Here is a 27851-nt window from a genome sequence, read left to right as displayed (position 1 = left end):
GAAGGCGTTGTTCAGGGGGCATGGTGAGGTGACTCAGGGAAAGAGCCTGTCTGTGGTCTAGTCTCTTCCCATGGGCTCGAGGTACCAGAGCTTTCCCTATGTCCTCGATCTTTGCAGGGATGTGCTTATGCCTCCTTATATGTCCACTCAGTCAGCCTCCCATTAAACTAGGATTCGAAAATGTCTACCATGAGCAGGCACCACCTGAGTGATTCTGTGCATTTTGTGGCGTTGAATTTACACGAAAGTGCCTCATTTCCCAGGTAGAGATATGGAAGTTCAGCTAGCCATCCTGGTCCCAAGCCTATGAACATACAAGAAGCCACACATCACTGTGTGTTCTTTCCAAGTCATGAAAGGACTATGTGCCTGCATTATAAAAAAACACAGCATGTTTATGTGGAAAGTAGACTCAGACCTTGATCGGGGCAAGGGCTGTTCTGTCTCGCTCTCCTTTGCCCTAGCACCCATTGGATACGTGTTAATGAGTGTGTGCCAAGGGGGTGCATGGACATAGAAGGCTATCGCAGTAGAGTTCTCTGACATCCTGTATCTCATCTGCGCCTCGAAGCTCTTCCATGAGAAAGGGGTTGACAATGACATCTCTACTTAGGAGCCAAAGGAGATGCAGGGGAATTAACTCAGGCCAGTGTTGTTCCTGGTTATCTCATTTAATCATGGCTTTTTGTCTTTGGAAAAGGTCACTTGACTGCTGACTGACTGCAGACCCAGCCTGGTGACCCACACTTTTGTCCCATGGTCTGCCCATTGCCTGCTACTTCCCATACCCTTCCCAGAGGTCTGGCAGGTGGCAGCCAGAGGACTGTGCTGGGGCACCTTGCCTAGGAGCACAGCTCGTCATGGGAAGGGCCAGGTTGGCGTGTGGCTCGGGACATGGCCCAGCTTGGTGACTGCTGTTCTCTCATCATATGGTACCTGCTATTCTGCACAGGAGATGGAGCCAGAAATTACTGACGGCTGAAACCCTTGCCTCATTGTGTTACAAATGACTTCCTCTTCACTCACAAAGAGCAAGAACAGAGATTTTTTTCTTTTTTTAAAAAAAATTGGATGTTAACAAAAACATTGACCTGTCAGCAGGTTTTCCTTGTGGAGAAGGGATCTGCAGCAGGAAAGGAGGTCATTCTGACAAATCCTGTGTGTTGTCCTGGGAACTGGAGAAGATTCTGGTATATCGTTATCTACCAGAACTGCTGACATATTTTTCTGAGGTCTCTGAGAGCCCAGTGATCCCTGCCAGAGCTGAGGGACATGTGGCCCACCTGCACCTGGGGGACACAGGGGAGAGGCTGCTGATGTACAGTCCGACCCTGCTTCCCGCCATCCTGACCCAGGCCATGCCCTGTCCCACAGTGGGGCCTCCGGGTGGAACATTTCACCAGTGTGGTCAGGGTCCCCAGGCCTGAGTTGACTTCTGGGGAATGGCTGGCCAGAAGGACCAGCAGTCTACACTCTGTATAGGGCCAGATGGTTAATATATCAGATTTTACCAACCTTCTGGTCTCTGCCAAAACTCTTATTTTTCCTTTAGATTTTTTCAACCATTTCAAAATGTAAAGCATTTGCACCCCTCTGGGGTGTGGCCTCTGGAAAGTGTGCTGTTGGTACCTTGAAGAGATAGAGTTTAAGAGAAAGAAGCTAGCTTGTCCCCCTCCAAGGGGACATGGGTACCACAGCCCTTTCTTTTCATTTCTAAGTCACCTGAGGTTAGCTGCTTCCTCTACCACATGCTCCTGCCATGATGCCCGAGCAATGGGCTAGCACACCATGGACTGATACCTCTAAAGCCATGAACCAGAATGAACCTTTCCTCTTTTAAGTTGACGGTCTCGGGTATTGTGTTGCTGTACGGCAGGGGTGACTCGCACTCCAGTCTTCCGTGTGGGCTGTGGTTTGAAACTGGAATCTTCCTCCAAGGCCCACATGGTCAGTATGATTAGCAGCCTGGGCTTGAAGGGCTTCCCAGTGGTGCACGCTGTAAACTCTGGGCACCCAGGTCTCCAGGACACTAACTCAGGTCTCTGGCTGCTCTGACCTGATCTCCACTCACCTTCTCACTGCCTTCACGTGGGCCAGTGAGCTGTAGAAAGCCTTGCCCAGGCAACATGACAGGCCTGGGCCAGAGCCTTGGCAGGGAGGAGATTCAGGGTGGGAGGATATTTTGGGGGAATGGGAGGAGCTCCTGGGAAGTAGGAGGAGCTTCTAGGGAATAGGAGCGTCTTCTGGGGCTCTCTGTGCAGGTGGGGGTGTCACACTGGCTGGAGAACAGCAGGCAGAAGCACTGAGTTGCTTGTGCTCTTTTCTGTCTCAGCTGGCTCCTGTACTGAGATGGCAGGGAGTGTGGCTGTTTTTGGCTATCTTTGGGGAAACCAGGGTGTGGAGCCCCAGAGCAGCGGCAGGTGGCCCTGAATCCCGATCCTCATTGCTTCTACTAAGATTGGCCTGCGTTCTTGTGCTTGCTGTGAGCACAAGGATCCCGGCCCTCAGGATATCTTCACAGTGACCCCTGAAAGTGGGTTGTAAGCCCCGAGAACCTCTCTCTGCAGCTGCTATCCAGCCACAGCCATGCAAGGATGGCAGGGGCAGGGGGCGGCCCTCTTTGCAGCCCCCTGTGTTGCAGACTGTGGGATGAGGTTGACCAGCCCAGCAGGCTGGGTGTGCACCACAGTCCCCTTCTTTCCCATCTGAGGCAGGTGGCTGGTGTGGAAACCTGAAGAGCCACCGCACATAGACCTGGAGTTGGCCCTTTCTGGGCTCTGTGCCCCTCCCTGATTACTGGACATTGTCTCCAGAATGTTCCTCCAGCCCCTCCCCTGCTCGCACCCTGCTTCCTCGGCCTCATCCTGACAGCCTCCTGATCCCTCCACAGCCAGGCTGACACCCCCACGTCCCAGCTGTTTAGCCACTGCCTTTGTCCTGGCTGAAGTCCTACCGAAACCCCCCACCCCTCACTGATCTCTGCTCCTCCTTTAGGGTTTGAATCTTAGGCAACTTTCCTTCACTGTGATAAATGCCTAAGATGAGCAACTTTGGAAGAGAAGAGCTTTACCTGGGCTTACGATTTGGGGGCCCCAATCCACGATGGGGGATCTGCTGCTTTAGGCCCCTGGTGGGGATCTCACAACCCGGCTGGAGCATGTGGTAGACCAGGACTTCTCCCCTCATGGCCAGGAAACAAATGAGGCAGCAGGGATCCCTATGTGCCCTTCAAGGGCATACCACCAGTGACCTGACAACCTCTTGGCAGGCACCACCCACTTCCCAGCAGCATTGTGCTGAAGACATCTGTACTGCACAGGCTTTTGTGGGACACTCCAGATGCAAATTGCAGTGGCTCAGTCAGCAGGGGCTGCAGCCACCTGGGCTAGCTGCACCACTCCTGCTGGCCATCCGCTTCCTGGCATCTGGCTGGGGTCCCCCACAGTGCCCTCTTGCAGCACAGGACTGCTCTGTGCATATATGTGCAGCTTCAGTGCCTCAGAGAATGCAGTAAACATTCACCCACTGGGGGAGGGTGGGTGCTGACAGCTGAGAGCCTGAGGTGTACCTGGTCTTTCTCCATAGACGCCCCCCTGCCTTGCAGAAATTTAGGATTAAGAGACCTGGTCCTAGGCAGTGAACATCCTCATGTCCGACCATCCGTCTTCCATTCCTCCTGCCCCTCCCTTCCTCTCTTCTCCCTCTCGCCTTTTCTCAGTGATAGTAGGGATTGAGCCCAGTGCTTCTACACTGAGTGACATTCCCAGCCCTTTTCTATTCTGTATCCTGAGACAGGGTCTCACTAAGTTGCCCAGGGAGGCTCAAACTCATGATCCTGCCTGCTCGGCCTGCTCTGGTGCTGCAATTACAATCATGCACTACCATGCCTAGCTGTCTGTCTGGCTGACTTTCTTTCTGCACTGTATCAGTCTGCTCCAAATCCGGCCCTCCAGTTTAACCTTACTCCACCAGCTTTGCAGATGAAGAACAGCTGCCTAGCATCTGCTAGAGATTTGAATACACATTCTGGATATACTTTCCTTTTGTTAATGGCAAAATAAAAAGCCCCAGAAAGGACGCACTACCCACTTCCCTGATTGTGGGGGATGTGTGAGTGGCCTCTGCCCCCAGATCTCTGCCATAACCACAGGCGCTTGGAGTGCATAAAAACCACTGCGAGTTGCCCAGGAGAGAGTGGGGAAGACTTGCAGGGTCCATCTTGGAGGACTGTCTTGAGGCAATCCCTGGAGCCCTTCAAGAGAATCTGGTTATTCTCAAGGCAGCATGGACCGGGCTGAGGCCTCCCTCACTCGAGCCTGATGGGGAACAGGTTCCCAGGCTGGGTTTGCCTTCTCACTCCTTTCCCCACAGCTACCCGTGGATTCTAGCTCCAGCAGGCTCAGGAAAAGGGGAAGTGCTGTCTCTCCTGCCTTTTCTGCCTCTTACTCAGCACCTGGGATTGCACAGGGGCCAGGACTTGCAAGAGGTTTTCCTGACAGACCCGGGTCCCTGGGGTATACATCTAGGTCCCCTGAGGTGTAACAGGTTGTCTTCTGAGGGGCAGTAGGTGAGGCTACACCCCTGTGTGGGTGAGTTGACCTGATTTAGCAAATAGAAATCCATGCAAACATTGTGTGGGACGCATCTATCAGCCTGTTATCTAGTTTGTCTGAAATTGATATTTATTAGATATTCTGTATTTTTTTTCAGCAACCCTGGTGGACAGAGTGCCCCTCGAAGGACTGGGGATTTTCAGTGTCCACTCATCAAGCAGGAGCAGGTCTTCGCTGGGTAAACAGGCTGGGAAGTGGGGCTTTGGAACCAAGTGACTCTCTTAGCTTTGCTTAGCTGAGCCTGCAGGCAGAGGGGCTCTGGCTCAGTGATAGGGGAAGTCCAGAGCCAGGCATTTAGATGGCTGGCTTGCCTCCCCCTTGCTAGGGGAAGCCTGTGCTGGCCTACCGTCTGAGGGCTCTGAGCACTGAGGGACAGGCACTTCCTGCATAGGACTTTGGAACTCCAAGGTGGGAGGCCATAGCAGGTGGAGGTGGAGCCTGGGAACCTGAGCTGAATTTGAGGCCACTTCTCTTTCCCCATTTCTTCCCTCCCAGTGGACAGTTTCTAGGGACTCCATCCGGGGTCCTGGCAGCAAGCTACATCTTCTGTTCTTTTGAAACAGAGTCTCACTAGGTCGTCTTAGGCTGGCCTCCAATTTGCAGAACTTCTGCCCCAAATTCTTGTGTAGCTGGGATTACAGGTGTGGACCCCCAGCTGGCCAGTCATCCTTTCTTGTCAGCCTTGGAGGGTGTGGGCTTGATATTTGAAACACTCTGTAATGGTTTCTTTTTAAGATTCACAGGCAGTAGAGTTCACTTTGCTGTTTTCTGGAGTGCCATAGGTTTTTGTAGAGGCTTCACCACCGGAATTGAGATACAGACCAGATTCACCATCTCCACAACCCCCACCACCAGATTCCCTTGTGCAACCTCCTTGGAGTCACTTTCTCCCCACCTGCATGCCCTGGCCACCGAACGTCTGGTCTCCACTCCTGCAGTCATGTGGCACTTTAGCCTCCATACCTGCCACTCCTGTTCCAGAGTCCCCGCACCGCTATCTGTGTCTGGATCACCCTGCCCTGGATGTGCTGCTGTTTGCTCGTCCGTTTGCCCACTGAGGATGTTTGAGGGTGATTACAGGCAAAGTTGCTCTGGCAACTTGCTGATTGGCTTGCGGTGGGGTCAGACAAATCTGGAGTTTGCTGTTGGGGTCCAGGCTGGATTTGGGCCCTGTGCTTTTGTATGTGTCGTGCAGTTCCTTTTGCCAGCTTTGCTGGGCCTCAACTTCCCGGAGCCCTCTGGAAAACACACTGAGCATTTGCAGCTGTGGATGTGGGATGTGACCCAGATGCTGGACCCATCTGGTGAAGAACAGCAGTGCCCCCACACAGGAAGCAAATCATCCCCATGATTCTGGCAGTGAGTAGACACAGCCATGGCCTCGTTAGCTCACTGGATACATCGTCTATAAGCTATTTTTCCACGATTCATTTCCAGTATTCTCCTGAGGCCTTTTAAAGCAGAACCGACACAGAACCGCTTTCCGTGCTGCCTTGGGCTGTGGTATTTGCTTGTTCAGCTCAGCCTGCATTCCCTTTGTAGGGTCATGTGGGATTTGGGCCCTGTCCCTGAAAGTCCTAGGCAGACAGCTCCCTATTGTCTGCTTCAGACTTGGAATCAGGAAGGCGGGACCTGACACCCACCCCCACTCCCCCACCCCGGGATGCTTGGCCTTCCCACAACTCCAGCTTTTGAACATTTCAGTGGAGACTTAACATATTCATGGTGTCATCATTATCTCATTGTGATATAGGTCACTTTTGATTTGGAGAAAGTTGAGGGGGGGTTTATTATCAGTGGGAAACAGCCATACCAGAAAGGAGAATGTTTCTTGATTAATGATTTGGGTTCAGAATGGTCTCCTGTTTTAATAAGCCCCTTTGAGAACAGGTGAGCATGGGCAGAGGGCAGTGCCTCTTCCCTGGTGGTCTGTCTGCTGTGGGGAAAGGATATGAAGAAGAGGAGAGGTGCTGTGGCAGTGGGCCTTGCAGGCATGTCCTGGAGGCCTGGTTCGGGGACATGCATCAGCTGGGGCAGCTCGACTGAGCTCCTTCTGCTTGGGACTACGATGCTCCACACCCAGTAAGGGGCAGGCAGGGGCTGAGGGAATGTTTCCTGTTGGATTCTTGGAGGCTCAAAATTAGATTCAACAAATATTTGGTTCATGCCTGTGTATCAGGCAAAATGTGCGAGATACTTTCATTGATACTATATGGGGACTACTTGAGTCAAGAGAGTGAAACCTCACTCATAAAATAAAAGCTAAGCATCTGGGGTGGGGTGCCATCCCTGGCACTGCAGACACAGACTGGAAGCAAAAATCTGAACACCCTGCCACGTGCAATTGCTTCTGAAAAGGCATGCAGGGACAGCAGTCTTTTAAGTAATGAGACCTCCTGGAGCACTTTACACAGAGAATCAAAAGGAGAGCCTGAGCTTAGAAGATGGCTCTCTCCATCCGAGGGCCTTCAATGCCTGGTCTTGTAGAGCAAGTTAGACTGGGAGGAAGCAGAGAGCCCACAGGGACTCGAGTCAGGTCAGGTTGCTGGGGACAGATCCAGCTCCTGTCCTGTGTCTGTAGTGTTGAGCAAGCAGCACTCGGTCCTCTGAGCCTCAGTGTCTGTATCTGCAAGCTCCTCCTGGGATGGAATGATAGTCCCCAGCACCCAAAGACATCAGTAAAGTGACGAGTGGCCATCCAGGCCATGGCCCTTTGGTTTTGTTCCAATAAGACAAGCTAAAAAAACCTCAAGCCACAAGAAGAAACCTCAGCTTTTTTTTTTTAGGAAATGCCAAAATTGAGGTTTTCCTTTGAAAGCGACTGTCAGGCTCTGGAAAGCCTGCCTGCAAAGGCCTCTCTGTGCAAACAGCAGCCCCGTCCAAGGAGCAGCTGGGAGGGACATAGTGCCTACAGGGCTTTGCAGTGAGCAGGGATCCCTGGCCAGCTTTCTGTGTCCTGTGGAGTGGGCTTTATTTTGTGGGTCTGAAGAGGCCACAGGAGAGGCCAGCCAGCCTGCAGGCTCTGCTCTGGGCCCGGAGAAGGAAGGGTCACACAAGTGGCTCCTCTAGGACCATCCTTGCCTAGATGGCCCCAGGATTCCTTGGGTGGGGACACAGCCACCAGGCCCTGCCCTTGCCCCTGTGTTCTTGCACTGTCAGCAAGTGCCCTTCCCTCTGGCCTCCTGGGCCTGCCATGCAAAACGGAAAAATGAGGAATAGTCACTGTCCCCCAAAGAGTTAATGATGGGAAGTGAGATGAAAGCAGTGCCTATTTCTGTCCCCAGTGCACGCTCCACAGCCTTGGGGCTGCAGTGTGAACTAGAATAATCCAATGAACAGCTGCAGTAGGAGCATTTTAGTGCCACTACTTCAAGGACACAAAAGGCCTTGGAGGAGGAAAAGGAAGAGCGCACACAGGTCCTGGTCTTGGGGTGCGGAGCTGGATCTGCTCCCTCTGGTGGTTGTGGTGACTCCAGGCAGGAGGCACAGAAGGAGGAGGAGGCTGCTGGGTGGTCCCCGGCTTCAAGGCTTACCTCAGAGTAAAGGTGGAAAAAGTGTTTCCTAGATACCAGACCCTGAGTCAGCAGGAGGACAGGATCCCTGTGCCAATAAGGCAAAGTGACAGAGAGGGAGAGCAGTTGTTCAGAGTCGAACAGCTAAGCAAGTGTAGGCTGGAGACGGGAGAGGACCGGGAGGTGCTAGAGGGTATTGCAAGCATCCCGCTCCTTCCCTCCTCTGGCACCAGTCTTTAATGTGAATTAAACATTAAACAGGAGGTAATGGAAGGCTGATGGATAACTCAGGAGTGATCGGAGTCTGCTATTAATAGTAGATGAGTTGCGAAAGTGTGCGGGTCACTTTGTCTTGCTCAGGTGGGGGGATGCAGAGACAGAGAGAATTTGTATGGGGATGGAAGGAACAGCCCTTGTAAAGTGGGGTCAGAAAAATGCTTTTGTGTTACCTGAGTCTTAGAAAATATGTGTGGTTAAATTCTAATCCGGTGTAACCTAAATTTTCTCTTAAGGAGCTAGCAAGCAAAAGCGAGTTATTTCTTCTTTGAAGCTGATGTCACTCAGGCCTGAAGGTGACCTTGACAGACCCTCTCCTAAAGCCCCAGAATGCCCCACCTGCCCACTGTGAGTGCATCTCGGAGAGCAGGGATGCAGCTCTGCACACAAGCAGGAGGGAGGACTGAGTTACAGAAATAGCAAGATGTAAACCGCGTGCTTTTCACAGACAGACTTCAACAGATGCCCCTGTTGGATCGGAGCTGATTCCTGGTTCCTGACACGGCTGAGGTTTCCCACATTTGCATGGAAACAACAGGGCAGAGGGAGGAGTGGGATCCAGACATTGTGACATAATCTGAGAATCCTCACGTTTGTTGAGTACCTGCTATGTGATGGGGGCTGCTGATCTTTAGGGGTTTATGTCATTACCAGGAACACAAGATAGAGTTTCAAGATTATTAGAAAAGACAAGACAGTATAGCAAGCAATGTGTTATGCAATCTATGACAGAGAAGCTGAACCTACTGACAGGAGTAAAATTAACACAGACTACAGTGCTTGGGCCAGGCTCTGAGGGGTCGGAGGTGTGGCAGGATGCAGGAGGACAGGATGCGTGAAGATGCAGAAATATGAATGAGAATGACATGGTTCTCATGTGGTACTTGGAAAGATACAGGCTACAACATCTTATGCATGGCATAATTCCAATGTTGAAAAAATTAGAAGTATTCAGACTATACTGTGTTCGGATTCAAAGAATAAAATATTTAAAATGTCAGTAATATTTATTATTCGGTAACTTTTCGTTTCTTCTTTTTACTTTGTGCTATTTTCTAACTATTTGCAATGAAATGACCCATCCTTATACCAGAAGAGACAGCACCAGTCCTCGCCTAGAGTGGGAAGTGGACCTCGAGCACAACAGGATGCCCAGTGGAGTTCAGAGGCCCCGGTGCCAAGGAAGCTGCTTCCAGACAAGGGGAGCCAGGGTAGACAGGGTGTCGGTGAGGAGAGAGCAGTGCAGGCTGTCTTTGAGATACACCAGGAGCAGCAAACAGGGTGAATGGGGCAGGATGAACCAGGTCTGCGGCTTTCTAGAGACTAATTCACCCCCAGGGGATGAGAAGGTCCTGCAGGGCTGTGAGGACAGTGAGATACAGGGACAGGGTGGGAACCTTTGCCAGAAGAACAGCTAGAAGAGCTAGCAGATGTGGTACACGGGGAGGCACCCAGAGAGCTGCTTACCCACCAGACTGCCTGCTCTCTCTGCATGAACTGAGAGCTCCCTGTTGGGTGGGAGCTCTGAGGCCGCACTTGCCTTGACCATCTCTGGCAGGTGTGTTGAGGGAGAGCTGGGCCCACTGCCCGTCACAGACTGCAGCTGCAGACAAGAAAGTTATTTCCACACCGAGCCTGGCTGTGACTGCTTGGCCTCCACACCCACACCTAAGGAGACACAAGTATCTCTGGCAGCAGACTTTTACTTTCTGCTGCCCAGAAAGCTGGAGGACATCAAAGGCATCATCACATGAGAGGGATTATAGTCAGCATGACCTAAGGCCAATTCTCGGTGGCCAGAAGCTGGAGAGGCTTTGTGACCGACCAGCAGTTGTGTTAGAAGATTAATAGCATATTGATTACTTGTATTTACAGACTAGCTTTTATTTATCTGATCTAGTAGGCAAGGCCACATCACGCTGACACTTCCACCTGTGTGCCAGGATGTCCAGCAGCCAGCATGGTGGAAATATGACTGTGCTTTCATTGGCCAGGCAAAGCCTTGGTGCTGAATCCAGGTCCTTGGCAGTGTGGCTGAGGTGCCTATGCCAGCCTGGAACTGGCTGCAGCCCTCCCAGGGCTCTCCCACCCATGTGGCCCTGCATAGCCTATACCTGCCCCACTTCCTGTGGGGCAGTGAGAGGCCCTCGTCCTGGCATGGCCTTTGCAGTTGGGATGAGAAGGCACATGAGCCCCAGGGAAAGCCCCCAGGGAAGCTCCACCTACAGGCTTTTGTGTTCTGGGGGCTCCTGTAGAACCAGAGGTGACCTAGTGTCAGAGACATAGAACCCTGAGCAGGTACTTCAGTAACCAAACTCCTTCAGCCAAGATTCCAGAGCATCCTGCCTGTCTGACCTCTGCTGTCTAGAAAACCAGAGGACATGAGGAGGGCTTGAGGGTAAATCCTGTCCTCATCTAGGTGCTTGCCTACCTTCTCTGGAACTGTGTTTGCAGACTCACAACTTGTCTCTGTGCAGAGTAATGCCTCTCCCCTCCTGAAACAGTACCCTGCACTGCTCCATAGAATAGCAAAACAGTGAGTTTTCTGTGGTAATAATTTTCATCCGAATGGTGAACTGAAAGCAGCAGGAATCCTCAGATTCTCATGTAGTTTGTGCTGATGTCTTTGAGCTGGAAGCAAAGGGCTTTCCCTTCGGTAATCATGGTGCAAGGCAGGCAATTTACAAATATCCTTTTTGTGAGTTAACAGTCTGAAGTAATAAGACTTATTTTTAAATTTAAAAGCACTAAAAATGATACTATGTACAGTACAATGCAGGGATCCAGGTAGAGAGTATAAAATAAGCAAAAGCGTGTGGTATGGTAAATAACATATGAGCAGTGTCAGGCTGGGAGGGAGGTGGTGTGGAAGGGCGTGGAAGGTGTGTTTAACTAGATTTCCAGCGTTTGTTCTTGAGCAGAATGCTATACTTTTCTTCACTTTTTTTTGGTAGACCTGAAACATAGCATAATATCTCTTTAAATTCGTGCAGCTGTGTTGAAAACAAATCCCTAATACAACGCTGACTTCATGGGAGAGAAATCAGAGGAGGAAAGTTGAGCAGATGTGTCTGCTTCTTCCCCGAGGTGGGCATGCTTTCTGCTGTTGCTCATTAACTCCTCCTCCCTTTCTTATCTGCACCAACCATTTCTCTCCCTGAGATGGCCCCTTCCAGCATTTCTAGGTAATTATACTTTTACTACCACAAGAAGACACATGGTCTGTGTATCAATATGGAGGCTCTTCCTCAGACTGAGCAGGTCCCTCTCCCCCAGGCCCCTCCTGAGTACAGAGGTCATGGTGTGGTGTGAGCGAGGAGTTGCTTGCTTGCTGCGCTAACTCTGGACCCACATTACTCACAGATGTCAGCTCTTAGAATTCTCAGGGCAGAGACAGTGGCGCAGCTGCCCTGCTGTAGAGGAGGTGGGATGGTACAGGGAGGCTTGGCCACCTGCTCAGGGCGGACAACACAGGGTTGCAAGCCACTGTGACAAATCCACCTCACTGTCCCCCATTGTGTCATCCCGGGTGCATGGCGTGAGCTTGCAGCAGGTATGTATACTGGGAAGCAGCTCTGAGATGAGAGGAAGCTCCCAGGCTGCAGGACACTGGCTCACAAAGTGGTTCCCTACACCGTGTTAGGATGCAAGCAAGGCAGGGAGAAGGTGGGGGCTTCTGTTTGGCCAGGGGAAACAATCTCATTCTTTTAGTTTCTGTTTTACCATGTGTTTTATAATTTACATAATGCACACTAGTACAGGTGAATGATTTATAAATAAGGCAATGTCCATATGTTGAAGATACATGCTTGAAAATATTTTTATTGAGAGGGATGTAAAGGTTTAGAAGTTTAGAGACTAGGTTTGGGGTGCAGCTTAGTGGCAGAGTACTTGCCTAGCACTGTGAGGCCCTGGGTTCCCTACTCCCACAGTAGAAAAGCAATTAGGAGACCCCACAAAGTCTCCTTGCCCTGAGCTGACCCGCCTTGTCTGGAGAACAGCCTGTAGCTACTTCCATAGCATCAGTGTGGATTAACACACAAATGTCACATGGGCTCAGATATTATACAGCCATGTGCTTCGTGGTACCGCATGGTGGTGGACATACGGTCACAGCCTGCTCTGGAGATATTGATGAAATTGTGAATCGTTAACGGGAAAGTTGGAGGAAGACAGACATGCCGCTGTTTAAGAAAGCAGGTTTTAATAGCCAAATTCCTGAAAAGCTTAGAACAGGTGGTTTGTGGCCAGTTAGAGGACTCTGGCAGCTGATGTGGGTGCACCAGACAGGAGTCACACCCAACTAAACTCATCCTTTCTAATACTTAGCAAAGCTTTCTGGGAGGAGCCATTCATTCATTCATCCATGTAAGTGTTCATGGCGCACAGGGTGGGTGATTTTTGCACATTTATTAGGTTTACAACCCTGTAGTTGGAGGACATCAAGTGAAAAATCTATGGCACTCTCTGTCCCCCAAGAACTTTTCTTCTAGTGAAGAGACAAGCATATACATAAATAACTATAATAAAACAAAGTATTCCTAGGTGCACAGATGATTTAAGCAAATGTGACCAGCATCCAGCAAAAGGAAAATGCTCTCAGGATGATGACCCCTTGACTGCAAGATCAGTGGTCTTAATGAGGAATGAAAGTGTTGGAAATTCTATTTATTTTTTAATATCATAGTGAACATTTTCTCTATTTTGTGTATCTTTACATTGGCAATGTCCTTCATGATTTCACAGACAAAATGAAGAAAAGCAAAGCCACTTGGGTTGGGTAAAAAGTGATTGGAACTGGTGGGACGGCTACCCCCAGAGCGAGTTATACAGTGGGTGGACGTCGCCCCGGGCAGGTCTTCAGTGACATGTACTGGGCTCCATCTTAACTCTGGCGTTAGTGCCTGCCAACACAATTAGCATCTTTAGTTAACTCACAGGAAGGTAAATGTATCCAGACCAATGCAAATGATAATTATGTTTTGTCTAGAGAACATGTCCAGAGAATTTTGTCAGAATCCCTAAAAGACCTGGAGAAACTTGAACAAATAAAAAGTAAACAGTCAGCCCTGCATCGCCTCTGGTTCTGTATCTGTGGGTTTAATCAACTACAAATTGAGAATACCTTGAAAAAATAAAGACAACACAGCAATAAAAATAATATGAATTTTAAAAACAGTATAACAGTATAACTATTTCTATAGCATTCATATTGTACATATGTTCCATGGAATCTAGGGGTTAGGTAATGTATGTGGGAGGAGCAGAATAGGTTATTCATAAGCCCTGCATTGTGTTCTGTGACAGACGTGAGCCTCCCAGGACTCTGATATCTGTGGCACATTTTGGAACCGGCCTTTGGATACAGCAGGATGTATGGAGAAGATAGTAATAATGAGAAGAGATGCATCTGTGAGCACAGCTGTCTGTGGGCACCTGTTGGCACGGCCTATGCATTATTTTCTTGCATTCTTTTGGAAACCCTAAGAAGCACATGCTATGCCATTTCACTGTGCTGCTGCAGGGATTGAAATTTAAGGAGTGTGTTAGTCAGCTCTCCACTACTGCGTCAAAAGATCTCTAGAGAATCAGCTTAGAAGGAGAAAAGGTTTATTTTGGCTCACTTTTCAGAGGCTTCAGTCTATGGTCACTTGCCCTGTTGCCCTGGGCCTGTGGTGAGACAGTTCATCGTGGTGGGACTGTGGTCTTAAGCAAGGAGTTACATTTGAGAACCTAAGCAGTCATTTCTTACTCACTGCTCAGACGGCAGTTGAGGATGGGTTAATGAAATCCAAACACATTTGGGATACTTTCTCTCAGCCCATAGATACAGCGAGGTATACATTTTCACTTGTGAAACAAAATTTTTGATGTCTTACTCAGTATCCAAAGCAGGCTATAAAACATCATGGGTCCCAGGCATAGAAGCACGTGCGTGTTTGTGTGCAGGACACGTGCACTTCCCAAAGCCCGGAAGGGTGTCCAGTGAGTAACGCCAGCGGGCACATGTGGAGGCAGGCGCAGGCAGGGCTCTGTCTCATGCTGCTCCAGGCAGCCTCCGGACAGCTCCTGCCACAGCAGTCTTGGTTTGATCCCCTGGAGGACATCGTCCAGAGGCTCACAGATGTTAGGAACACGCCCAGGGCACACAGACACTAAGAGCTGACTGCCAGCTTGCTTGTAACCCTCATGCAGGACAACCTTCCCATGATGCCTTGGCTGTATCCATATTCGGGCACTGAGAGGATGAGCTGTTTTGTTATTTTTCTACATTATCTGATTTGTGTTTTATTTTTAAAGTTATTGTTATTGGTGCTGGGGATTAAACTCAGGTTCTTACATCTGTTAGGCAAGTGCTCTACCACTGAGTAACACTTTGATTTTTGAAGAACATTTTAACATTACCTGTGTCCCAGTTACTTTTTACTCATCTCTGAGACAAAATACCTGAAGCCCAAAGTTGGGAAAGGAAAGGTTTATTTCTTAGTTTTTGGAGGTTTCAGTCCACACTCAGTTGGCTCCAAGGCAGGGTGGCATGGCGGGGCCACAGTTCATGGCGGCTGCAAACAGCAAGGAGGAAACAGGCAAAAGAGAGCAAGACACGCCTTCTTCCGGCCATTACATCACATCCTGGCTCCACCCGTATGTGGGTGGAGCACTGACACCATCAATCCAAGCGCTAGACAATGAACCAATCATAGATGCACAATGCAAACTCATGAGGCCTGGGGGCCACAGACATAAACCATGACAACCTGTGTAGTCAGATACGTGCGTTCTCCCTTGTTAGGTAGGATCGTAAGTCATTGCAAGTCCAAGCCTAGCCTGAGCGTCTTAGTACCTTAGAAAGACCTGTCTCAAAATAAATACAAAGGGCTGGACATGTAGGTCAGTGTGAAGGCTCTGAGTTCAATTCCAGGCACCACCAAAACAAAACAATAACAACAGAAGTGAGAACTCTGAAGAGAAACTGTCTGACTCCTAGTCTAGCACTTTTAGGAAGAGCTATTCTAGAACTGAAACAACGCCCAGGTGCTGGGTGAGGGCAGAGCTGCACAGTGGGGCTTGTGAGTCCTCTGAGTTTCCTCCCTGACGCCCCTCCACCGCCCCATTAGCACAGGGCGGCATGGTGGCACTGATGTCCTCTCCTGCTGACACCATGTTAGGACCAGACAGGCGCTGGCCTGCGACTGGCCAGCCTCACTGTGTCTGCAGCCAAGGAACCCACCTTCTGCTTGCGGCAAGAATCCAGTCCTCCACCAGTCCCTTCTCCTCCCACTGTGACACTCTAGGGGAAGCTTTTTGTGGTATGAATCTGGCTTTCATCTCTTGAACCCCAGGATTTTAGCTTTAATTTAAAAATAAAAAAAAATTGATGCCTTAAGAGTTAATCGGTGATTTTACTGGTCACTGTCAAAACACATCATGTTCACCTTATCGCCACAACCTTACCGTCGCCATGCGATCCCCAAATTCCATGTCCTGTCCCTAGCTGTAGGGCTGAGATGTCCCTGCTCTTGGATATAGTTATAATGTAGGGTCAAAAAAGGTAGGGCAATGATGACTTCACTTTTCTTGCTGGATTTTGGGAGAGTCAGATCAACAGCCTGTCAGGGTCTGAAGCTAGTCTCACTTGTGTGCTGTCCCATATTGGAGGCAGGGCAGTGTTGCGGGTGAGGGCGGCTGCTGCAGAGCAGGACTGGGACCGTGGTCCCGTTCCCTCACCAATTCTGTGACTTTGGTAACTGCCTCTTCCATCCCTGTTTCTTTATCCATGAGATTTTTGTTTGCTTGTTTGTTTTTGGTACTGGGGATCAAACTCACAACCTTGTACTTTCCAGGGAGTTGCCTGTGCCGCTGAGCTAAATCCCTGGCCCCATCAGATGGGTGTGTCACAGTTTCTACCCCTATGAGCTTGTTGGAGGCAATGAATGAATAACGGCTGTAAGACATTGGGTCTGTGGGTGTTCTCTTACTGTTGTTGACCAAGTAGTGTGCCTGGTAGGGGCAGCCTCCATCCGTCCTGTTAACAGTCACATGCAGCAGGAGCTGGCGAATATTCAGAGAAAGAAAGAAATTATGAATGAACAGGTACATGGTGAGTGCTCGGTACATGCTAACGACTATTATCATCGTGTTGTTACCTCTTCCAGCACTCCTCTCCTAGGGATGAAAAGGAGAATCAGGTACAGCAGCACACACCTACCACCCCAGCACTCGGAGCCTGTGGCAGGAAGATCACAGTTTGAGCCCAGCCCAGGCAAATTAGTAAGATCTTGTCTCAAAAAATTAAAACTGCTGGGGATATAGCAATAGTGGCCAAGTCCCCCTGGGTTTGATGTCAGTGTGGGAGTTTCATTGATTTTTTTATTTCCTATTTTTCTCACGTCAGTTGACAGTGAAATTGTTCACATTAGGTGGTGATCGGATGCTGCTGGAACAGGAGAAGGGCTTTCAGGTTAGATCATTGTCACCCCAAACAATCCAGAGCGGAGTCATAGCAGTCAGTGGCCTAGAACACCGTGCTGCCTTCATGTGATGTTCCCTTTTTCTTTTTCTTTGTTCCCCTCTTTTCATCCAGTTGTAGAAAACACAGGGGATTTATAAGGCTCTGCTCTTATGGCAAAAGTCTCAGAAAAATGCTACCGTGTCCTGGGGCCACAGTTTCATTCTGAGGTCAAGGATGCCACAGTGCTTGCCGAGCTGCGGGAGGCTGGCCGTCACCTGGCTTTGCCAGCGTCCATCAGGCCTCAGCAGGCCTGTGCTCCATGGTGTGTGCCCCGCAGGCCCTCCCATGGAGGCTGAGGGCAGAGCCATTTTCGTGACACTGAGTTGCTAGTGCCTTTTCACACTCACCCTCTCACACTTTTGAACAACTCGCTGGTGTCCTTTGGGTGTCCATATTGCAACCAGCCTTTGATTTTGGGTGCTGAGTCCACCAAGAATTTCAGGATTTACTGAGAAGGCCATGAAGACATATCCATCTCCCTTCTCCAGTTTCAGCTCTGGAAGGGGCCAGTTCTTCCTCACGCACCTCAACCAAACCTCAGCTGTAACTCACAACTGCAGAAGCCGGTGGGAGAATCCATTGGTCTTTTCTTAAGCTGCATGGAACGCACCAGTGCAAAACAGTCACCCATGCGTGCGTGCGTGCGTGCGTGCGTGCGTGTGTGTGTGTGTGTGTGTGTGTGTGTGCTGGGATCAGACGCAGGCCTTCAGACATGAAACCCACAGCCCTTGTTTTCTATTTTTCATTTCAAGACAAGATCTAAGTTGTCCAGGCTGGGCTCATCCATTCAGTCCTCCTGATTGCAGACATGGGTCATTATGGCCAGCTTGAAATGCAGTTAAAAATATTGATGTTTTAACAAACTTGTCACCTGAATGAACACAGAATATTAAATAAGCAAATCAACAGCCTCACTTCCATGCAGTTTCTCTTTCATTAAAAGAACCCCAGGGCTGGGGATTTAGTTCAGTAGCCTGGCAAGCATGAAGTCGTGAGTTCCATCCCCAGTACCACAAAAAAAGGAACTCCAGTCATGGGTGGTGACACATACCTGTAATCCCAGCACTTGGGAGGCTGAGGCAGGAAGATCACAGTGAGTTTGTTGTCAGCTTGGGCTACATAATAAGTTCAAGGCCAAACTGAACTACAAATTGAGACTCTGTCTCAAAAAACATAAATAAATAAATAAATAAATGGACCATAGGCAACATTATTTTATGGGCAATGATTAATGTCACTCATAGAAAAATCATTGCAGAGAATGAAAAGAGAAGGAAAGTCAGTCAACTTGTTTACAAGGTGAGCACAGCGTTGTAAAGTGTCATGGTTTATGTCTGTGTCCCCCAGGCCTCATGAGTTTGAATTGTGCATTTGTTATCCGTTCATTGTCTAGTGCTTGGATTGGTGGTGCCAGTGCTCCACCCACAAAGGGGTGGATCCAGGATGTGATGTAATGTCAGGAAGAAGGTGTGTCTTGGTCTTTGCTGGTTCCTGTTTGCTGTTTGCTATTTGCGGTCGCCATGAACTGTGGCCCCGCCATGCCCCCCTGCCTTGGAGCCAACTGAGTATGGAATGAAACCTCCAAAAACTGTAAGAAATAAACCTTTCCTTTCCCAAATTTGGGTTTCAGGTATTTTGTCTCAGCGATGAGTAAAAAGTAATGAATACATAAAGCAAGGCAAGATGATAGTGATGGCCATTGTTGAACAGCTCTGAGCTTGAACGGAGCTCGAATGTTCCACGACTCAAACAGAAAAGTTTGAAAAATGAAACTGCTCATGGTTCGTAACTTTGCTTGGGAGTGGAACTAAAAATCCTACTTGGATTTTTGTGTGTGGGCAGGGCTGTCTTGTGTTATGCCTAGACGTGGACACCAAGGCTCCAGGGAAAGTTAGTGATACCAGAGTGCAGCTAGGAGGAATGCTGTGAGAGCCACAAGGGAAAGGAATCATCGAAAAATGTGTTAGGCCCTGGAAAATGAATTCCTAAGTACAATTTTGAGGCCTCACTACCCATTATTTGGCTTTCCATTCTTTCTTTTTTAAAAATTTTTTTATTTTAAAAAGATTAAGACAAAAGAGAACACAACAAAGCAGATCAGATTAGAACAATGCAAGTAACACAGCATTTTACAAGACAACCCATAATTAACAGTAACTACCATAATGTCTCTTTCTTTGTTGAGCATAGCTTCATATACAATAGCATCAAACATAACAAAACAGTATAAAACCATTCAAGAGAATGAAAGCATTCCAGGGATTTCAAAACCAAATAGCAGAGAACAAACAATGGCTACTATATTATTTCATTTTCCATAGAAAATTTGTTTATACTATCACACATAATAATATCCAATAAGATATAACAGGATAGAACCAAAGGCAACAGAAAAACAAAAGCATACTAGGACTTCAGAGTAAGATGATACTAAATCAGCACTGGCTAGTCTAATGTCTTGTTTTCTTTAAAATGGCTGCTTATACTACCACAGATAATAAAATCAAACAAACTAGGATAAAACCATTCCAACTAATAAATGCAGACATTATAAGGCTTCAGAGCAATGTAATGGGGAATCATGATTACTATAAACTCTTACGTACTCTTACCATTTCTTACACTAGGGAGACTATACATTATTTATAATGTGAGTTTGATTTATTTCATTTATGAGTATGGTCTCAAGTTGTGTCCATTTATTTATAAATATCTCAATGTGATCATTCTTTGTAGCCGAGGAGTACTCCGTTGTATAAAAGTACCACAACTTTTTTATCCATTCCTCAGTTGATAGACACTTAGGTTGTTTCCAGGATCTGGCTATTACAAATTGTGCTGCTATAAACATGGGTGCACATATATCACTGTGGTATGATGTTTTCAGTTCTTCTGGGAATATGCCTAGAAGTGGAATAGATGGAACAAATGGGACTTCCAATTCCAGCTTTTTGAGAAATATCCAGACTGACCTCCAGAATAGCTGCACCAGTCTGCACTCCCACCAACAGTGCAGAGAGTTCCCTTTTCCCCACAGCCTCTCCAGCATTTGTTGTTGGTAATTTTCTTGATCCTGGCCATTCTTTCAATAGTGAGATGGAATCTCAGTGTGGTTTTAATTTGCATTTCTCTAATGAGTAATGATGATGAACATTTTTTCATGTATTTATTTGCCATTTGTATTTCTTCATCTGAGAACTATGTATTCATCTCAGGTGCCCATTTTTGGATTGGGTCTTTGAATTTCGGGGGTCTGATTTTTTAAAATTTTTTATATGTTTTAGACAGAAGTCCTTTGTCTGAGGGACAGTTCACTAAGATTTTTTTTCCCAGTTTGTGGGTTTTCTTTTCACTATGCTGGAGATTTCTTTTGACATGCAGAAACTTTTTAATAAGACGTGATCCCAGCTATTGATTCTGGGAAGTAGTTCCTGTGCGGTTTGATTCCTGTTCATGAATTCTCTACCTACCCCTATGTCTTCAAGATTTTTACCTAATTTGTCTTCCAACAGATTTAGTGTTTCTGTTTTAATATTCAGATCTTTGATCCATTTAGATTTTAGTTTAGTATATGATGATAGGCATGGGTCTAGTTTTAGTTTTCGGCGTGTGTAGAGCCAGTTTTTCCAACACCGTTTATTAAAGAGACTGTCGGGGTTGGGATTTAGTTCAGCGGCTTAAGCACCTGCCTTGCAAGTGTGTGGTTGTCAGTTCGATCCCTGGTACCGATAAAAAAAAAAAGACAAAAAAGACTGTTGTTCTTCCAGTGAACGTGTTTGGCCCCTTATCAAAGATAAGGTGGTTGAGTGTGTTGGTACTTGTGGTTGGATCTTCAGATCTGTTTTGATTCCAGTACCATGTTGATTTTATTACAGTTGTTTTGTAGTATAACTTCAGGTCAGGGATTGTGATGCCTCCTGTCCTGCCTTTGCTGCTTAGAATTGCCTTTGCTATTTCTAGGTCTCTTCTGGTTCCAGATGAATTTTAGGATTGATTTTTCTAGATGTATGAAGTATGTTGATGGTATTTTCATTGGGATTGCATTCAATCTGTATAACAGTTTTGGGTGAATGGCCATTTTTATAATATTTATTCTTTCCATTTTTTGAGATCCTCTTCAATTTCTTCATTCAGGATATTATTATTTTCCCTGTATAGATCTTTTACTTCTTTTTGTGAGATTAATTCCTAAGTATTTCATTTTTTTGGATGTTAATATGAAGGGTGTGGCTTCTTTTATTTCTCTCTCAGCGATTTTGTTGTTAGTGTATAGAAATGCTATTGACTTTTGAGTATTGATTTTTTTTTTTGTCTTTTTGAGACAGGGTCTTGCTATGAAGTTCAGGCTGGCCGTAAGCTCACTGTGTAGCCTAGGCTGGTCTTGAACTTGCAACAAGCCCCCGGTCTCAGCCTCCCAAGTGTTGGGATTACAGGCCTGAGCCACCACGTGAGTAGTGATTTTGTATCTAGCTACATTGCTGAATTTATTTATTGTATCTAGGAGTCTTTCAATTCTTTCTTTTTTAAAACCAAGGATTGAACTCATGATATCACACTTGCCAGGCAGGTGCTTGTGTCGCTGGGCTATATCCCTGGCCCTTTCTATTATTTCTTGTGGGAAAAATATGTTCAGTTCTCAAACTTTCTGGTGTTCAAACATGAATTTGGAACAAATTGAGTCTGACAACCCAGGCATCGCTGTATGTGGTTAAGGTTCTTACAGATCAGTAGCAGCACTTGGGCTCATGAGCTACAGGGCAGGGTCACTTCCTCAGCAGGCCTGTGCCCATGGGGACAAAATGTCTGACAGAGGTGACGCTGTGATGCAGTGTGAAGACAGCACTCGGTGCTAGGATAATTGCTTCCCCATATGAAAAAAATGAGAACTCTTTCCACACTACACACAAAAGTAGACAGGTGACGTTACAGACCAAAATACGGAAACCAAAATTATATACTGCTTCCAGTTTGGATCCTTCACTGTCCACCAAAGGACCATACATGGGAAGGCTCAGCCCCCAACGCTTGCTGCTTTGAGAAGTGGGACCTAGAGAAAGAAGTCAGGTCCCTGGGGTGTGTCCTCGGAGGGGGCATCAGGACCCTGCCCCTGCCTGTCTTTCTGTCTGCTTCCTGGCTGCCCCAAGTGGGAGGTGAGGAGCTGTTACTGCCGTGCGCTCCCAGGATGATATGCTGTGGCCCCGGTGTGAACGCAGCAGAACCAAAGACCAGGGACTTAAACCACTGCGGCAATGAACCAGAATGAGCCTGTCCACCTGCAGTAAGTTGGTTATCTTGGGTATTTCATCTCAGTGATGGAAAATCGACCAGTTTCCCTTATAATATAGGAAAATATTTTTATGAATGTAGAATAGGTAGATTTCACAAACAAGCCAGAGTAAGCATAAACCGTAATCATTAATACATTTGACTACATTAAGATTGACAACTTTTCTTTATCAAATGACCTTATCTGAAAAGGCAAAATGGTGAACTATACAGTGGGATATTTTCAAGGCATATAACTAACAAATGATTAGTATTCAGGTTAGGTAGAGAACTCCTACACCTCAATAAGAAAAAGACAAACAGTGTTTCAGGAAAATAGGCAAAGGGCTTGAACAGTAATTTCACAGAAAAGGAAAAATAAATGGCCAATAAACATGTGCAAAGATGCCTAACCTCATTAGTAATCACAGAAATGCAAATGAAAACCACAGTGTCGTGCCATTTCCACCCCCTAGATCAACAGTAATTTAGAAGTCTGATAATATCCAATGTTGATCAGCTCGGGGAACAATTGCTTGCCTGCTATGGGGAGTATAAATTGGAAAAATCAGTTTCAAAAACAATTCAGCATTATCTAATAAAGCTGTGGGCATACATGCAATTCTGTAATTTTGCTCTCGCCTGGGCAGATCTTGCAGAGAGGCACCAGGAGTTTGATCATAGCAATAGTGCTTTAGCAGCAGAAAGCTGAACTGCTCACGTTCCAATGGCAGTAAAACTAACAGTGTGTGGTGTCTGCCCATAATAGAATACAATACAGCAGTGAAAATAAACTACAGACTGAATCTCAGGAATATCATGTTACATTGAAGAAGCAAATAGCAGAATCATTGGGTAGAGTTCATTGATCCACAGTTAGAATACATGGAAAAACTGGGTAAGGATGTGTACATGAGGGCAAAAGCATATAGAGAGGCCTGGGAATGATAAGTGCAGGTTTGTGGGTAGTGTTTCGTCTGGGTAATGAGAGGGAAGTGACACAAGGAATCAGATAAGAGACCAGGGCAGGGGATCCTCCATCCTCTTTGTCAGTTGGGTTATGGATATATGACATAGTGATTTTCTAAATCTTTCTTTATACCTTACACAGATAAGGTAGGGATTTTTTTGTATTAAAAATTCACGGGATTAGTAAACACCAAATTTAGGTTACTGCTAAGACAGAAAGGGTATTGGAATTGAACATATTGTATTATAGTCTCTAAATGTTTTATTTCACTTAAAATCTGACATGAGCTGCAAAGCTTAATGAGGATGAAAAGTGGACACAGAGGCATCATACAGAAATTCTCTGTAATTTTCTTTTACTTTGAATTATTTCATAGAAATAATACAGTAAAAGACAATGCACAGTCCAGTGAGATGGTGGCAGGAAATTCATCAACACGCTCTGCTGTGGCATCGGGACACCGGGGGAGACAGAGATCATGCACATCGTTTCCAGCTCCCACATTCTTTTTTTCAGGGAAGATGTCACTACTTGCATAATTAAAACTCTAAAAACTTCTTTCAATTCTTTGTCACCCTCCTAAATGGAACACTAAAGTGAGACTACTGTAAGCATTCAACAGAGAGTTGCTGGGTGATGTGAGTTAAGGAGAGAGTATCCAAGAGCCTGGGACCAGAAGCAGAATGGGAAACTCTGTCCCTGGCCCCGGTCCGGACTGCCCTGGAGTGGAGGACCTGGCTCTGCCCCTCTGCAGGAGATTCTTTTCTCCTGGGCTCAGAGCCTGGTAGGCCAATGCTCACCACTGAGCTTCACCCTGCTATACGGCAAGGATTTCGTGATTCCTCCAAGCCTCAGTTTCCTTCTCTGTACCAGGGCCTAAGATAGTGAAGATCTCCAGGAGTAATCAAAAGATTGTGACTTAATATTTCATACCAGGCCTGGGCACCAGTGCCTATGAGCACAATGTGTACATTTGATAAATAAACACAGGACACAATGAGCAGAGAGACTTGAAGGGAGAAGTTGAAACAGGAGAGTGCTGAAGTTACCAGGACTCTCACCAGCCAGAACCCGAGGTAATGGGTGGCCTTGGGCTCCAGCATGGGGATGCTTTTGGTGACCACTTTCACAGAGTAAAAGAGGAACAGGCTGGAGCTGGCAGCGCACTGATGAAAGTCCTCGGGGTCGGTCTGCTTGTGATGAGAGTGACAGGATCCTCTGTAGCTTGCAGGTCATCACAGGGTCCTGTGTCCAGTGACCTGGGGGCTCAGGCACGAGCGTATCTGTTAGGGGAAATGGGCTGTGTGGGTGTCCCTGGTGGCTCACTAACCCCCGAGGGCATCTGGCCTCTCCTTGTGGTTGGATCTGCAGGAGCAGAATCTGAAGCTGCTGGTGGGGTGAGATGGGGGCTCCATGGTGAAACTGAGGTGGACGGGCTCCCTGAGGTGCTAAGCCAAGCGTCCCAGACCACAGGGGAATGTGAGTGGCTGCGCCCAGGCTGAGACTTGGGACCACAGTTTTTTCCTTGGAGCATTTTCTACAGCTCATCCTGTGCTGCGTCAGGACCCTGGGTTTCCCTGCTTCCCTGGATGGCGACGTAGCGTCCTGTCTCAGTGCTGTCACTGGTGAGAGCCATGGGCAATTTCTGGGCGTTTTTACCAGTGCTGCCTGGGGACAAACCTGCCACCCTCAGCCTGAGCATGCACAGGTGACACGGGCTGGCCCTGCGCCTTTGGGGTACCCTGTTATCAACAGAGGTGTTTGAGATGCTGTCTGCCAGGACCTGCTTGGTTTGGATTTTAGTCTTCTGGCCCCCTTCAAAAGCAAAAAGCCATGATTTGAGGTCCTTGGTTTTGAGGGGCACCTGCTTAGGGATGTGTGGCCTCGGACTTGCTGGCCAGGGCAGGTGCTGGTCACCTGGAGATGGCTCTGTGTGGGCGGTGCGGGCTGCGGATGGCATTTCCTTGGCAGCTGTGCCCTCACAGTAGACTGCTTTGGTTCTGCTCAGAGCTGTGAAGCCAGATGGCTGCTCCTCGGGGATCTGGACCAGCCTTGGCCTAGCAGCAGGGAGTCCGGGTCGCTGCAGAAGAGCGAAGGGACCCTGCTCAGGAAGGGCCCTAACCAGCAGCCCAGCCATCTAGAAAGGAAGTTCTGGGCCCTTGGACACGCACAGGGGTCCCTCCCTAAAGTCACCCCAGCTCCAGGGAAGCAGGACTCACGGTTCAGTTGCTTTGGGTCTCCTGGGCCGTCTGCCATCCACCACCTGCCGTTTCAGGGCAAGTGTCTCACCAGATAAAGCTGCCCTGGTCAGATACCATCACACTCCATCACGGCCCTGGACAGGTACTGCAGGAGTCTGCCCATAAGGCCTATGCGTCCCTCCCACCTCACCCTGCCACCCAGGCACCTGGCTCTTTGGAGCCCCTGTGTTATTAAGACTGTGCCTGGAATCCCTACAAATGGGCAGGTAGGCAGTGGGCCTCAGGAAAGCCGGGAAAGCAGAGGCCAGAGCCAGAGTCCTACGGTGCCCTCCTCCCATAATCTCCGAGCCCCAGGTGACACCACCCTCCATGATAAGGCCAGTGGGTGGGGGCAGAGGCCATGCACACCGCAGCTGTGGCTGCTCCTCAGGAAGCCACGGACCTGGTGGGAGCCTGCTAAGGGCAGCATGAGGTGCTTCCTGAAAGTGAGTATGGGGCCACTCAAGGGGCAGGCGCTGGGAATGGCAGGGCAGGCAGGGAGTGGGCTGGGACAGCAGTGGCGCACAGCGTGAGCTGGCCTGTGTGTGCCCCTTGGAACCCCTGGCTGTGGCTCTGTGCTTGGAATAAGCAGCCCTGGCTGCCACTGGCTCTGCCTCTGAAGTGGGTGGCAGGTGGTCACTGCCTGACTCAGTTAATCCAGGTCGTGCGTTCTGTTACAGCCTGAGGCTTGGGTCAGAGGGTGCTTTGCTGCCCAGCCAATAACCCTGTTCTGTCTGCATCAGGGCTGGGAGGATGTGTGTGACAATCACCCTGGCCTTGACTTCTAAGCAGTGCTTTTCTTGGTGCCTAGACCTGGGTGAGCAAGAGCCCTGTGAGGCTGTCCCTCTCTGCTGGGGCGCTTGCATCTTCTTGTGGAAAGAACTTGCTTATTTTCTCTAAATTGTGGAGATGAGTCACCTTGTGGCTGCACTGTCTCTGTTCTTGAAATGCTGAACTTTGGATCTGTACTGCTAACCTGAGGGACAGAAGGCTAAGGAGGCAGAGAAAAGGCGCCCATGGGGCTCTGGGAGAGACCGGGCTGGTGAGTATTTAGACAGTGATAATAGCGGTCCTGGGGCTCCGTGCTGCCCCTTGGAGATAGGGCATATCGCGGCGCACAGCCAGCCAGCTGCTGTTTCTGCTTGTCCTGTTCTGAGACATGGTTCTTGATGTTTTGGTGATGGACTCAGGGGCTAAAGCAGGATGTCAGATCACCTGCTTGGAGACCTGTAATGACAGGGACTCTGGTTTGGTGGCCAGTGACAGCGTCTCCATCCTGACCTGCTTGCAGATTGCTGGGTTCATGGTGGCATGGCTTCTAGTTTTTCTTTTCTCATTGGTTTGTTTTCCCAAGGATAAGGAGACTCTGTGGGGTGCATGGAGCTCATTTATGGTGGCCTGGTCAGCTTCCTCTGGGTCCTCCTCTGCTGCTTTTAGGAGGCCCTAGGGTGCCAGGGCCCTGAGGCCTGAGGCTGCTCACCATGGAGCACAGGAATGGGCAGGGCCACCAGGGCATGGCTAGACCCACTCAGAAGCCCTGTGTTCCTGTGTCCTGCACAGATGAGCAGGATGGCCCTGCAGTGGCCTGTGACCACCATTTATCTATGTCTGAGTTTCTTTATCTTAATACAGTTAAGTCCCAGTTACCTCCCAAAATTGTTCACCAGTGTCTTTGCAAAGCTAGCTGCTTCCTGAGACTAATCTAGGAGAAGCATACTGAGCATGGCGGACATTTCTGCAGGAGCCATGAAATTAGAGACAAAGATAGCAGCATTCTCTCTAGACGAGGGCAGCCCAACGGCTGTGACCCCAAGTCTGCAGTGATACTCTGTGGCCCTTTCTGGAGGCCTGGGTGGCACTGGGAACAAGTTGGAGGGGGAGCTGTATTCCAGCGGTAAAGAAGCCAAGCTGCAATGAAGTGGACATCACCATGGCTAAGTATGTGTCAGCCATGCCTGCTTCCTATTTCTCAGCTTTGCATAGTTTGTGGCTATTTGTGGGTAAGGTCTCTGACATGCTAGCCAGGCATCTCATACTCAGCGGTGGCCCGAGAGCGATGGGGTGAGGCATACAAAAAAGAGAGGACTGGCTGCACTGTGGGCAGGGGTTTCCTCTTACCTTGGGTGAGACGAGGCTTCAGGCGATTTTTGTAAGAGACAAACACATGATCTGACTTCTGCATGCACCCTCTATATCCCATGGCTTTGAAGCCAGGCTCCCATGATTGGGTCGCCAAACTGAACTGGATGACAGAGGGTGTGCTATTTGGCCCCTGGATCCTTCTCTCCCACAGTGCACAGGCTAGTGGTTGACACCACTTGCCATAGTGCTCTTGTGGCCACCATCCAGATGGTGACAGTCTCCTTTTCCCTCACACTTGCCACACGGAGAGAACAGACACCTGGCCATGGGCACTCTTGTGTCAAAAGCTACCATGAGTAAAATATGCAAGGGAGGCAGAGACCG

At 48.4% G+C, this 27851-nt stretch overlaps 1 protein-coding gene and 1 long non-coding RNA gene across 8 annotated transcripts in view; one reads left to right on the top strand and one right to left on the bottom strand.

Annotated features, from left to right (window-relative positions):
• The window catches only part of Ank1 (ankyrin 1), a 175156-nt gene that overhangs the window by 43612 nt on the left and 103693 nt on the right, over positions 1-27851 (top strand). For 2 of the 7 annotated variants that reach the window (XM_063239901.1, XM_063239900.1), the window contains exon 1: positions 25686-25831. The exons of 3 other annotated variants lie outside the window; for them this stretch is intronic. In XM_063239901.1, the coding sequence (XP_063095971.1) occupies positions 25814-25831 (18 nt within the window). In that variant the 5' untranslated portion in view covers positions 25686-25813. Of the gene's footprint in view, positions 1-25577; positions 25832-27851 lie in introns of those variants that run through there. 2 more of the 7 variants (XR_010044467.1, XM_063239902.1) reach the window with 2 other exon arrangements.
• Positions 23098-25632, bottom strand: LOC134473961 (uncharacterized). Its single transcript, XR_010044468.1, has 3 exons — positions 25365-25632; positions 25010-25225; positions 23098-24428 (listed from the first exon to the last, which is right to left on the bottom strand). It is a non-coding gene; the product is annotated as an uncharacterized LOC134473961 (long non-coding RNA).

The sequence above is a fragment of the Cavia porcellus genome, unplaced genomic scaffold (assembly GCF_034190915.1).
Source record: "Cavia porcellus strain 051 isolate PalLab524CR breed Dunkin Hartley unplaced genomic scaffold, mCavPor4.1 scaffold_29, whole genome shotgun sequence".
Taxonomy (NCBI): Eukaryota; Metazoa; Chordata; class Mammalia; order Rodentia; family Caviidae; genus Cavia; species Cavia porcellus.
The sequence above is the reverse complement of the archived record's forward strand: the minus strand, read 5'-3'. Positions and strand labels throughout refer to the sequence as shown.